The sequence below is a fragment of the Lynx rufus genome, unplaced genomic scaffold (genome assembly GCF_022079265.1).
Source record: "Lynx rufus isolate CCGP_SWC_20201006 ecotype Redwood Valley unplaced genomic scaffold, mLynRuf1.p SCAF_4, whole genome shotgun sequence".
Taxonomy (NCBI): Eukaryota; Metazoa; Chordata; class Mammalia; order Carnivora; family Felidae; genus Lynx; species Lynx rufus.
In genome coordinates this window covers 24,830,633-24,845,097 of record NW_025814856.1, presented here as the reverse complement: position 1 = coordinate 24,845,097, position 14,465 = coordinate 24,830,633, and the positions used below count along the sequence as shown (strand labels likewise).

Below are 14,465 nucleotides of genomic sequence, written 5' to 3'. Positions count from 1 at the left end.
CTTCCTTAGGATTCCCAGTACACTTTAGGCTGCAGCTCTGTAGCCCAAAGAAAATGTAGGTGCAGCTACCCAGTGAATCAGGACTGTTGGGACAGTCACTTTGATAAATCGGTCAGAGAAAAATGGCCTCTCAGATGAAAAATTGATTCTGGTCTGCAGTGGCCATGAGCAGGAGAATGAATTCACTTCACACAGCCAACCCCTTGCAAAAGCATTTTATACCAGGAATAAAATGTTTAGTCCTTTAAATTTGATGAATATAGCAGTGAAGAGAAGGGATCATGTTTCCAAATAGAGCTAAACCCCATGTAAAAAACAAGGAGAATGTGCCAGACTGTCTTATGATCATGTATTTATAGCAAAGCTATTAATGGAATGGCCACTACGGGGAGGGGAGACCCTAAATAGAAATGAAAATCCTGATGTGCTAATCTTACAGTGAGAACTTCCATGCTCTCCTAAAGGATATAACAGAAGGTAAAAAGTCTGGTATGTGATTGAACCTATTCTATGATACAACAGAAATGTTATTTTAAACAACTGAGTTATTGCCTAAGAAAATACATTGTTTTTTACTACCACTATTCCTGTTATATGTTGTTATGAGAGTGCATATATTCCTATGATGTGTTTATTTTTAATATTTGCTGTTGCAGCATAAAGATGTTTTGGGTGAGGGCTACAATCACTGAGAAAAAACTCATAAGCCAGGTCTAAAATAAACCATTACTTTCATAGTTAAAACGACACTGACCCAAGTTTTATACGGAAGGTTGATTTTCCTGAGTAGGCATTAAGTAAATGGCTAATCATGGCAACTTCTAATTTATATTGAATTTGTGGCAGTCCAGAAAACTCTTTTGAATTTATGGGAAAAAAATGTAATGGGTTTTTCTAAATCTTGCATTTGCTTCATTTATCACTCCTTTCAATTTTGTAGTTTTCTGAGTTTCATTTGTAATGAAACTGATAATCTTTTCGTAACTGGAAAAATATTGTCAATTCATTCTGACTTGAAATCTGTCAGCGTCTCACATGGATAATTACGCCAGTGATGAAGACACAGATGAGGACTTTGATACCCAGCTCATCATCCAGGAGAGTTTACAGGACATTCACAAGCCGGGAACTACACAGCAGGCACCTGCAGATGAGAGGTAATGGGATCTCATTGGTGATGTACTGGAAGGATTCAACAGTTAAGACTTGTCATTAGTATACTTCTAGTGTTGTGATAAAAACAGGAGAGGGGGTCAAAATCCATTTCAATTATCATTTCAGTATCTATGAGACTTGAACAATTTGGAAAGAATTCAGAATGTAATTAGTAAACAGTTGAAGGAGGTTAGGAGCAGCTCTACATGAGGATTTGCAGACTGGAAACCAGAAGAAATACATTAGGATGTGAAAGACTAGAGAACTCTAATGCACCCTGTCTTTGGGGAGCCAAGGAAATGCACAAAGCTAAGCAATACACATAGAAAATTATCAGCCTTCGTGGGGAGATAGAGCAAGGTCCAGTCTTTTGATTCATATCAAAAGAAGGAATTATGTAAACTTAAACCCAGAAGAGACTAACCCTTTCTGAGGTGTGTCTTCAGAATTCTGTAATAATGGCACTAGAAAAGGACTCCGTGGGTCCCTCGCTGATGTAAAAGAATCACCCTGGAGGTGGAATGTGCACAGCCAAGCACACCTGCTCAGATGCTCTCTGACTGATCTGCAACCTTACCCGCCCCCCCCCCCCCAGCAGTTACTATTGTTTTTCAGGGGTGATAAAAGTTGTTTGCTTGGGGTGGTGACCTCTATTTGCCTGCTGGAGGTAAAACTGGATAAATGTGGTTTTAGCTCTAAGAGACTTTGTAATTAAACATAGAGATGTTGAAATACGTTAAAACTATACTTTTTTTTAAAGTAACAAACTCACGGAGTGATCACTTTGTGCTGCACTATTTCTAAGCATTTTTTAAATATTGACTCATTTAGTTCTCATTACCTTTCTATGTTGTAAGTACTGTTATCCCTGTGTAGAAATAAGAAGACTGATAAGCACAGATAAGTGTTACCCGAGGTCACAGAGCTGCTAGGTAAGAGGCAGGCAGTCTGGCTTCAGCGTCTCTTTACCACACTATTCCTATACTTTTGTGTTACATTTAAGAATAATCTTTAAATAGTTAAAGTTTTGTAAAGAAATTGGGTTTAGGGGCACCTGGGTGGCTTCAGTCGGTTGAGGGTCTGACATCCACTCAGGTCATGATCTCATGGTTCATGACTTCAAGCCCCACTTTGGGCACACCGCTGTCAGCACAGAGCTTGCTTCAGATCCTCTGTCCCCCTCTCTCTCTGACCCTCCCACACTTGCACTCTCTCTCTCTCACTCAAAATTAAAAAAAAAAAAATTGGGTTTATTAGATTATATTAACCTTGTGATTAAAATTTTTTAAGTTCATTCAGTAATTAAGTCATGATTTTAGATTGGAAGGCATAAGATTTTGAGGACTGAAATATTTTACAGAAATTGACTATAGTTGTAGATTTCAGTTATTAGACTTGCAAGAATTATATGGAACTTAGGAAGGCTTGCTGACTTGGTCTACCTGAGACAGGTGGAATAATGCCACCCCCCCCCCCCCAAAGGAAGACAGACACAGGAGACCGATTTCCCTGGAGCATGTTTAGGGTCACACCACATGTATTTTGGAAGTATTCCCATTAAGCCTCATTTTAAGAGTTTGTTGTAAGAGTTCATCCTTGGTTAACTACTATTGCCCTTATTGTTTCCTTTTGTTTTTTGTCACATGCCTTTGTTTTCCCTCACTTTGGGGATTACATATATATTTATTTTCTATGCAGTTCCCATTCCTTTGTGAGCGCTGACTATAAGAAGATAATTGAAACAATAGAGACAGTTAAGTACTCTTCTTATTCTATCCCCTCCAACTTGTGGTAAGATGTGATGCTGACAAAGGACAAAGGGCAGCACTTCCCCTCTGAGCTGAGGAAAGCCTAGAAGCAGGTTCTCCCAAATGCTCAACACTGTGGGGGTGTCCAACGCTGATTGTCAAGAGCCTGCGAGAAAACACCACAGCACCACTTAGCCAAGAGCTCCTGGGCTCCTCGGTGGACTGGGCTCTTTCTCTGTAACCACACGAGGGGTGGCCACTGGCTGGGATGGTATGGAACACTAGGCGAACACCTGCTTGTTCGTCCTATGCCATTTGAACGTGTCTCTCATAAAGGGTGGTGCTAGAACTCTGTCGTCTCGTGCACCAACCTTGATGGTGGAATTCGGAAGCAGTATGGGCTGCCTTGTGTGTGTGCCAAATGTGAATCTGTGCCCATTCGACTCGTTAATAGGTAAGGAAGATGCATTGGCACGCCTGACCAAGTGCCATTCTGCTTTTGATGAAGCAGATGAGGTAGGCTGGCTTCCTCTGCATAAGGCTGCGGTGCAATTAAGCAAGAACATTTTGGAAATAACCCTGAAAGGTAAGCTCCCTTTACAACACTTCCTGATGCTTCTGAGAAATGAATTTAAAATTTATTTCTGTATCTTAACCTGTGTGGTCTAATGGAATTATTTCAGCTTCAAAACCCAGTGTGTGGGAGCAAACCACCCACAGCGGGGAAACGCCACTTTTTTTGGCTGTCAGCAGTTGCCTCTTAGAAAACGCCAGTTTTCTTCTTGTCAACGGCTGCAATCCAAATGCCAAGAATTCTGAAGGCAATTCTCCTCTTCTTACAGGTAAATTAGTACCTTGTCTCTGGAAAACAGTCTGTCATTCTGAGTGTCCCCTATCCCAGAGGTTTTGAAGGCAACTTTTTAAAAATTTTTCTTAGTTTTCATCTTAATTCCAGTTAGATAACAATGTTATATTAGCTTCAGGTGTATAATATAGTGACTCCACACTTCCATATAACACCTGGTGCTCATCACAAGTGCACTCCTTAATCCCCATCACATTTCACCCACACCCCTGCCCACCCCCACAGCAACCATCAGTTCTCTATAGTTAAGAGTCTGTTTCTTGGTTTGCCTCTTTTCTTCCCCCCTCTGCTCATTTGTTTCTTAAATTCCACAGATGAGTGAAATCATATGGTATTGGTCTCTCTCTGATGTCACTTAGCGTAACTCTCTAGCTCCATCCACATCGTTGCAAATAGAAAGGCAGCTTTTTGTACATAGTTGCAGTGCTGTCATTCTGGTCCCAACTGACCCATGTCATGGGTACCTGACCCTCAAGCTTTCTACAGACTTGCCCTTGAGGTGGCCTGAGGCAAAATCTCTGCCAACTGGCTGATCATTTTGCATTGCATGGTGTCTTAACCAATTAATTTAGGTGTAAGAACGATAAAAGGTGAGCAGAGTAGGGAGAGGCAACCAATGGTGGGGTAAAGACGGCAGATTGAATACGAATGGCTAATTTTCCTCCCTCCTGAGTCTTCACTAAAATTATAGTCAAGAAATTGTCTTAATGAGGTAAGATACAAAAGAATGAGGAGAACAGGAGAGGAGGCAACAACAACACAGTTTTTTAAAACCTAGAGAGCAAATGGATTAATACTCAGTGACAAGAAAGCCAACTCAACTTGGTAGTGGGGAAAGCAGCACAATTACATCAAAGGCTTGGAAGTTGTTGGCGGCAGTTACCTCGTGGAATGTGGGTGAAGGACAGGCAGCTAACAGGAGGATTGGTTGAACCCTATTAAGGAATGAGTAGCCAGAGTGGTCCCTTCTCCCAAACCACCCGAGTTCTGGACATTTATCATCTGGGAAGTTTAAACAGAGGCTCTCTGGATGGGGGGGGTATTAGACAAGGGTGGGAGTACTGGATTGAAAATACTGGAGGAATTAAGCATAAGCCAAGACCTCCCAGCCCTCCTCTTCCACCAGGATTCTAGAAAGATGGCAACCAGAACTTTATCCTCCAAGAAGAAGCTTCTCTGGGGAATATGATATACCCAAAAAGAAAGAACTGAAGGGAGTGAAATTGGGGGTTCCCCAACAAATGGCCCAGACATAGCAACATATAGCTATGACCACACTCCAAGAGCGCCTCCCAACATTTAGGATTCCCAGTCAGCTTTTTAGTCCCCAACTCTTAATCATGAGCAGATAGCCAAGGACTATCTGAGAAAAGTCTTCAACAGAGATAAGAAACTTGGAGGAGACAGACTATTTAGGCAAAATAAAATGTAGGGGGAAATTAGAATTCATTTAGAGCAATTAGTGAAAACTAATGAAATAATAGGATATTACCAAAAAACTGAACAAAACAGAACCAAAAACACTCTTGAAAATTAAAAATATGATAGTAGAAATATAAAACTCAAAACAAGTGCTGGGAGATAAAGTTTAGGGAAGTTTCCAGAAGATAAGAAATGGGAAATAGGAAAGAAAAAGAAAAAAACTAGGACAATCTAAGAGGAGCAACACATGAATCTCAGAAACACTAGAAAGAGAAGAGACAAGATGGAGGTGGTATACCATCATGAAATAAGTCAAGAAAATGATTTCCTAAAACAAAGGACATGTGTTTCCAGAATCAAAGGGCACACTAAGTGCCAGCTCAATGAGCTAAAAAAAGACCCAACACCCTTGGCACTTGGTATTTCCAGTCCTACAGCACTTTCTATGGCACATTATAAACCGTTATAGACAGAATTCACACTGATTCAACATCTGGCTCCTAGCAAGATTCCTCATACACAGTGGGTGCCAATAATTAACAAATGGATAGGGAGATGGATACAGTAAATTGTTTTATAATCTTGAAGGACTTAAAGGTTATCATCCAAATGCGAATGATAACAGCATAAATGCAGGAAAACCAATTAGAAAATTTTAACAAAACACGAGGTTACAAATAATTTCATAATTACTGCTGTTTTTGTTTTTCTTTGTTTAAAGTACCCAGGAGCATTTCTAGTACTGTACTGGGTACTTAAGTTCCCATTTTCTTGAGGGAGGAACACAAAAATGATAAATGAAAATTTTATATGTTTTGTTTTTCAGACACATAAGCAGCCAATAGACAGTAACTGTTCATGGCTTACAGAAAAGACAATAGGGTATTGATGTAAAACACTATTAGTATTATTTGATATATGCCTCATTTAACAGTGTGTTTCCTAAACACAAAATGTTGGCACAGGGGGGTAGCTAGGAAGAGCTCATTAAGAAGCTTGAGGGACACTGGCTAATAAGATACTCTGGCCATAATTTCCTGGTGACATTTCACTTCCAATTTCCCAGCTGTTCTACGTGACTCCTATGACACGGCTGCCTTGCTGATCAGCCACGGGGCAGATGTCAATCTTCGGTGTACCAACGAGAGGACCGCTCTCCATGAAGCAGCCAAACTGGGCAGGCAGGACATAGTAAAGTTGCTGCTGGTTTCCGGGGCTCACCCTGATCCACAGAGCTCCTATGGATTCACTCCTCTTGCTCTTGCTGCCCAAAGTGGATACACTGAAATCATGGAAATGTTACTGCAGAAAGGCAAGATTTTCTATACGGTCAGCACACCCCCAAGGGATAACGTGACGCAAGCATCCTCCTTTTTGTGAAGAGCTTCAAGATGATAGAAATTAACATTTTATTTAAGCCTAACAAATGTCTGATGAAAGTATGTGTTAATACTGGCTACTAAAAAGCCTAGAGATTGAACAGTTCTCATTTGATGTGGAGCAATTTCCCTAAAATTACTAGGATGCACCTTACTCTAGCATAATGTTCCTCGACCATGCTGAGGATGGTCAGTTTTTAAATGTTTTGCCTGTTGTCCTTTTCTAGAGTCACAGAACAAAAGTCCTCATATTACCCCCTACATGTTGTCTCTGCTAAGTCATGAGGCACTCCAATGTGTTATCAGATGCTTCTGGTGTTGGGAAGTTTTTCCTGATTGCTCCTCTTTGGGTCCCAGTTCTTCCTTTAGTAATAACCAAAACCCTGAGAGAAGGGGAAGGCAATTTACATTTATTGAGTACTTTCTAAGCACCAGGCAATAAGCTACCGCTGCCTCACGTGATCTTCTAAAACCCTAGGAAGTAAGCATTATTGTCATTTTACACTTAAGGAAAGAGGGTCAGGGATGGTACCAGTTGCAGGACTTCCTTTTAAACATGCCCTCTCCTGCCACTAATTCGAGATCTGGTTTAACTGGCAGAGTCCTTGGCTCAGAGAACTCTGCAATTTATTGGCTTTGAGGAGAACCCCCATTGAAGACCCTGTTAAGTGAAGCAATGTAGTATCTAAAGCTTTTTTTCAAAGCAAATCTTTACCAATATTTAATAAAGTCCCAATATTAGAATTACCTTTTGTATTCTCCTTCCTGTGTGTGTCCAGAAGCCTTATTTCTTTCTTTAACAATACATGGTCCTGGTCTCCAATATTCTAGACTACAGAGATTCCTATATTTAAGAACAACTTTCTGCTTTTTAGACTTACCTGAAACTTTACTATCATACAGGAGAGGCTGTTGTAGTTCCCAATCAGTGGCCATGAGACATTTTAAGTAAGATGTTTTAAATGAGCAACAGCAGAGATGTCTAAAGTCATTAGCTAGAATAACAAAAATAAATACTAGACCCTTCATCTACATAGCAAGAGTAACCTTTTGTGTAGATCACTGATTAAAATATAAAGAGAGGCACCAGATTTTAAATCCTTAACTCTAAAGAAACCATATCGGTTGACCTCAGTGAATACTTTCCGAGGTAAGTGCCTTATGATGTAATTTGCACAAAGTGACATAACTAGTAAATGGCAGAGCCAAGATTTGAAACCACATCTGTCTCATTCCAAATCATGTTACTTTACTGCCCTGCATTATTAGAGTGGAAACACGACTTCATAAAAATAGGCCCTGGGTCTGGTGTACCTGTATGTGAATCCCGAACTGCCTTGCTTACCAGCTGTGCGTCTCTGGGGAAGTCACTTAACCTCAATGAGCCATGGTTTTTTTCTCTTTAAAAAGAAGATACTAGCACCTGCTTGTTAGGGCTGTTGTTTAGAAAGTATGCACACAGGAACCTGCACATAGTGAGCACTCATCCCATGGAGGCTTATTAGACATTTCTTCATGCATTCCAGGAGGGGGGGGGTTCTTAATCACTGTATTCTGATGACTATGGAGTCTATTTACTAATTTACTATTTACTAATTTAAAGCCACTACATCTTTTTTATAGGAGCTGTGAATAGGCCCCGAATGATCTCCTTTCCCTTTGTCCATTTTCAAAGGTGACTCTTTCTTCAAAACCCATTTTACTCAGAGGCCTTCTGCAACTGACCCAAAACTCCTTTCTCCTTCCTTCACCATCCAGTTCCCCTCAAAATCCAGAACTGAGATCTTTTAGAGGACATTTTGCCTACAATTGTCCTCTTATTACCCACACCATCACATGACAGCATATTGGGCACTACAATTTATCCTTTTAACTATAAGTCCCCAACTTCAACAACAAACAATCACAGTATGTCTTACTATGAACAGCCACCTAAGAACATGTGAAAAAACAGAACAAACACCCATTTTTCACCATAACATCAACAGATGGCATGGTGTTACAGTCCAACAGGATTGTTGGTACCATCCTATACATAAGGGTGGGGTAAGTGGACTTTTATAGGCTAGTCTGGAAATAAAATCTCCTTTAAAAGGATTTCTCCTGGAATTTGCAAGTTCCAAACAATTAACTTATAAAGTTACTCTGAAAGCCAACCTACTTTTAACTGAGAGACTGCCTGCACCATTTCTTCCTTCCCCAACTACATTATAAACTGGCTGAGAGCCAGTTTATTTCTTTGACTTTGTAGTACTTTGCTCAAGTGGCTGCTTAATAACTGCTTTTTGGTAGTGCTTCTATATTAAGAATGCATAAGCAGTAGAGCGGAAAAGATTTTTGCATAACAAGACTTTTTCTCCTCTTAGGAGCTAATGCTCTTGGTCAGGCCTCTGACTCTTCTTCCATCTTACTTGAAGCCGCCAGTGGAGGAAATCCAGATTCTGTGACCCTCTTGCTAGAGCATGGAGCTGATGCCAACATCCCTAAGAATTCAGGCCACCTTCCCATTCATGTTGCAGCTGACAGAGGCCACTTGTTGTAAGTTCAATTACATCACCACAAATAATAGAAATAGCAAAAGCTGTGGGGTTTCTTTGGAGCAGCTTCTGGGAACTTTATATTCTTCTTCTCTGATCATATAATTCTAACACCCTTTTAAAGATAAACTCAACCAGTAAGACAGTGAAGTCAGGCATCCTCTGTAACCACAGAAGAGACATAAAACTATTTTATTATCGGGTCTTTGGGCAATAAGGGGAGCTCCCGGTCTCACTAATCGGACTAATTCTGAGTTTTATATCTAGACAGTTTTATTTAACTTCACTAAGTAGCTGAGCATTTACATGCAGGAATTATACTTTTTGGGGGTTAGGGGGTTCTAAATGCCACCTGATACTAATACCACCTGTACTAGTATATAATAATCGTAAACAGGTTAATACTACATCTTAACAAAAACAATTTTTTAAATACCCCCTGAAACTCTTTCTCAGAGCCCTGAAGATTTTGGTTCCAGTTACGGATTTTGCTGCCATTAAGCAGAGTGGCATCAGTCCGGTCCACTGTGCAGCAGCAGGAGCACACCCCCAATGCCTGGAATTCCTCATCCAGGCTGGATTTGATGTAAATTTCATGCTAGATCAGAGAATTCGCAAACACTATGATGACCATAGGAAGTCAGCTTTGTATTTTGCTGTATCAAATGGTGACCTCTCTTCAGTTAAGCTGCTTCTGAGTGCTGGAGCTCTGCCCAATCAAGACCCAGTTAACTGCCTCCAGATAGCCCTAAGGATGGGCAACTATGAGCTGATAAGTCTGCTGCTACGGCATGGGGCCAACGTCAATTACTTCTGCAGAGTCAACCCTTTACATTTCCCATCAGCACTGCAATACACATTGAAAGATGAAGTCATGCTCAGGATGCTCTTGAACTATGGGTATGACACAGAGCGATGCTTTGATTGTCCCCATGGAGACAAAGTTCATCCTTGCTATACTTTTGAAGGCTGGACATCTACAGTTATCAAAGACACTATGGTAAGTGCACAGTATTGTCTGTATCAACTTATACAATCATTATTAGTGGCCCTGGACTACACCAAGAGATAAGACTCCATCCATTGTCTCCAGAAGATCATAGTTCAAAAGATTTTTAAGTTTATTTGAGAGAGAGTGAGCAAGAGAGAGCAGAGGAGGGCAGAGAGAGAGGGAGAGAGAATCCCACGCAGGCATCATGCTGTCAGCACAGAGCCCAACGTGGGGCTCAATCTCATGAGCTACCCAGCTACCTAGCTCAACTGAGCTCCCCAGGAACCCTGAAAAGATTTTAATGTGATAAATACGTGGTAAAATAAACATGATGGTAGATGTAAAAAGTACAGAAACAGTTCAGAGGGAAGTGATTTAACTTTACTTAGGGAGTTTCACAAATGAACTAGCATCTGAGTAAGGTTTTAAAGAATGAATGTAGTCTTACAAACTAGTTATGTTTTTTCTCTGAAGTGCTGAGTCATCGAGCTAAAATGTTTCTAGGGTCCTGATACCTGTATCCCTTAGGTCTTGGCTATCTCTTTTAGGTCTAAAATTTGATTGAATAGGTTTCTTTGGCCACCTTTTTAATGAGAAAGAAACACAAAAAATGCAGTTGACTACCCTTTTCTTCTTGAGATGTGTTCCTCTTGTGATGTCTGCATCACACCAGTCTATTTCCCCCCTAACCGGTCATTTCTATTTTCCCCAACTTGAGCTCATCCCCAACTTTTCAAAAAGCTGCCACTCTTCAAGTTTCACACGTTACCTTCTCAAAAAGACCCTTCCTTACCCATCCACCGTTATCTAAGGTAGTTGTCTTCCCTAATCTTCTGATAATGCTATTTCTTTTATAGCACTTACCACTTTCTGAAATTATCTTTTTAACATTTACTGATTACGTGTCTCCTCCACAAATACATCAGTGTAAGTAAGCTCTTGCTCACCACTTTCCTCAGCTTAGAGATCTGTGCCCAGCACACAGATGCACTATAAATACCTGAGTTCATATTAAAATCAAAAATTAAATAGCGAACGGAGAAAGCACTTTGAATCAATTCTGGAAAGCCAAGGCAACATATTAATATTGTATTATTAGTTTTAGGTTATGATTAATGTAGGAGCTGGCATTTAGGTGTATATCATCTTGTATTATTTCCTGACTTATTATGTAGTAGTACTTGACTTCTTACATGGGCATCTTGTCTAGGAGCATGTAAATTACCTACCGGCAGAAACGATATCTTTCAGGCATGAGGATAGGAATAGGTTGTGAATGACAGAAAACCCCAAATGAAAGTGACTTTAATAAGGTGGCTCGTTCCCTTCATATAAAGGCCACAGGTAAACAGCCTTCTAACTGGACAGCTCCTGACACAGGAGAAACTTGCATCCACATTCCAGCCAGCAAGGAGGCAGGCAGGCTGAAGCAGCACACACCGTGTTCTTTTAGGTGCATTCTGGGGGTTGCTCACACTTCCACTCACATCTCACTGGCTAGAACTTAAGTGGCCACGTCTAGGTGCAAGGAAGCTGGAGAGGTAATCTTTATTCCAGAGAGTCGTGTGGCCAACCAAAGGGAACAATGGATATTAGACAACTGTCTCTTTCACACCTTGATTACATCTTACATAGTTCTGAAGATACAGCAGTTAAGTATTTTTCCAAATGTCAGAGCTAAGAAATCATTTCCTTGTTCAATGCCTAGTTTATAAATGAGGGGCTTGAGACCTTGGTTCCTAACTTTGAGTTTAGTGTTCTAAACCCCATAGTTACTCCAGTTTTTCATTTGCTTTCATAGTTCCAATTTTCTTCCTTAGTTCTGTGAAGTAATAACTTTGTCATGGCTGCAACATCTCTCTGGGAAGGTTGTTCGAGTGATGCTTGATTATGTTGATCAAGTTCGAATCTGTTCAAAGTTGAAAGCTGTGCTCCAAAAACAAGGGCTCTGGTCAGAAATCCATTTTATCTTAAGTGAGTATCCTCCTTTCTTCTAAAGGATTTTTACCAAAAATAAAAGGTATTCTTATTTGTTTCATAAAACATTCTCTTCTGGTTAAAAGCTTTATCTAAAGAAACCAAGGAAAATACTATTCCTCTCTAAAAAAAAAAGTTACTATTTATTACTTACTTTGTACTTCTTATCATTTCCCAGTAGATAAAATCTGTTAGGTAATTACATATTATATAGTAGGTAATGCCTTTCTCCTAATCCTGTGGAACACTGTACATACAGGAATTAATAAAAGCTATGAAATGGCAACAAAAACAGGGATGAGAAAAAGTGAAGATCTAAGCCCGCAGAGAATATCAAAGGATGCTCCAAACCACATTCTTTCACAGTAGCACATAAGTCAAATTAAGAGTTTCTTTCATCTAATTTCCCCCTGGGTGGTGATCTTTTAGTTCTCAGCCTGATCCAGAGGGACAGGACAGGGCAAGGGAGTGGTTAATACACAAAGATTTAAGGATTTCAGGTCTCACAGGCCACAGTCACAACTGATGCCAGTCTTTGGATTCTTAACTTGACATGGTTCTGTAATCGTATCTACAGGAAGGGTTGCAAAGAGAAGGGAAAAGCTGTTTCGCTTTTAACTTTTCCATTTCAACACAGCAAATGAAAATTTTGGTGGCTTAAGTATAACATACATTTGCTGACTAAACCCTAAGATCACTAAAAGAAGGAACAGCTCTTTTCCATTTGGATAACATGTGTTTCTCTCATTTCAGCAAACCCTCGATCCCTCAAACATTTGTGCCGCCTAAAGATCCGGAAGTGTATGGGGAAGTTACATTTGCGCTGCCCTGTCTTCATGTCATTTCTTCCATTACCAAACCGTCTAAAAGCGTATATCCTTTACAAAGAATATGATCTTTACGGACAAGGAATTTTCACAGGAACCTGGTAATCAAACTGGATGAAAAGGTATATTTCTTTGAGTTGCATTTCTTAAAATTTGACTTGTTACATAGGATTCATTATTTCTCACTTTACCTAACAACTAAAATCTCAATGCAAATCTACACGTTCTTAATACTATTTCTTAATATTCTTTTTTTTTTTTTAATTTTAATGTTTATTTATTCTTGAGAAAGAGACAGAGCATGAGCATGAGCATGAGTAGGGGAGGGTCAGAGAAAGAGAGGGAGACACAGAATCTGAGGCAGGCTCCAGACTCTGAGCTGTCAGCACAGAGCCCGACGTGGGGCTCAAACTCACAAGCTGTGAGATCATGACCTGAGCCAAAGTCAGAGGCTTAACCGACTGAGCCACCAAGGCGCCCCCTATTTCTTAATATTCTTAATATTGCTTCTCAAGAGCATTCTGAAAGGCAGTTAAAAAAAAAAAAAAACCAAACTGTAAAATTTCAATTAACAGAAATGTATCAGTTCTCACTCTGTACTGATTTTGTATTAAATGTAAGAATCTACATTTCTACATGCTCAAAACAGTAAATGTCACCTTTAATAATTTAAAAGGATTCTTAACAGTAATCCTTTTTAGAGAGAAGTACATACATAAAATGTCTTAGTAATTACGTTGAATAAAATACTGACCCCAGTACTTGACCTACAAGTTCGCTGTTCTTATGCAAAAGTCCCAAGGCCAGCTTAATGTGTGTTTACTTGTAGAGTCCTGCACTGAAGTGGAGTAACTTGGTTAACTGAAACAGAACTTTCAATTGCAACGTCGTCATTAATGGGAAACATGCAGTCCTTCTTTCCATAAAACCCTGGCTAAGGGTTCCCATTTACTGGTTAATGTTATCACTGGAATAGAAATTAAACGGGTTTTCAGATGGCTTATGTTTTTCTGTACTGACTCTAGTACAGTACTTGACACACAAGAGGGGCTCACTGATAGCAGCTGTATTTATTAAATTATTTATTTTTTAAAGTTTATTTTTTTTTTAATTTTTTTTTCAACGTTTATTTATTTTTGGGACAGAGAGAGACAGAGCATGAACGGGGGAGGGGCAGAGAGAGGGAGACACAGAATCGGAAACAGGCTCCAGGCTCTGAGCCATCAGCCCAGAGCCCGACGCGGGGCTCGAACTCACGGACCGCGAGATCGTGACCTGGCTGAAGTCGGACGCTTAACCGACTGCGCCACCCAGGCGCCCTAAAGTTTATTTTTGATAGAGACAGACAGCATGAGCAGGGGAGGAGCAGAGAGAGGGAGAAAGAGAATCACAAGCAGGCTCTGCACTGTCAGCGCAGAGCTCAATGTAGGGCTTGAACTCATGAACCATGAGATCATGACCTGAGCCAAAACCAAGAGTCAGACGCTTAACCAACTGAGCCACCCAGGAGCCCCTTTTTAAATTATTTTAAAATTTTTAATTCTAGTATTTAACATACAGTGTT

The 14,465-nt window shown here is 40.1% G+C and overlaps 1 protein-coding gene across 1 annotated transcript; it reads left to right on the top strand.

Annotated features, from left to right (window-relative positions):
* The first annotated feature begins 1,035 nt into the window (after window positions 1–1,035).
* On the top strand, window positions 1,036–13,010 carry ASB14 (ankyrin repeat and SOCS box containing 14). The gene is made up of 10 exons (XM_047096718.1): window positions 1,036–1,157; window positions 2,854–2,908; window position 3,240; window positions 3,358–3,489; window positions 3,587–3,745; window positions 6,257–6,502; window positions 8,936–9,107; window positions 9,563–10,106; window positions 11,918–12,071; window positions 12,828–13,010. Exons 1-10 carry the CDS (start codon window positions 1,036–1,038, stop codon window positions 13,004–13,006), a joined length of 1,764 nt encoding a protein of 587 aa, XP_046952674.1. The 3' UTR covers window positions 13,007–13,010.
* Window positions 13,011–14,465: the final 1,455 nt, after the last annotated feature.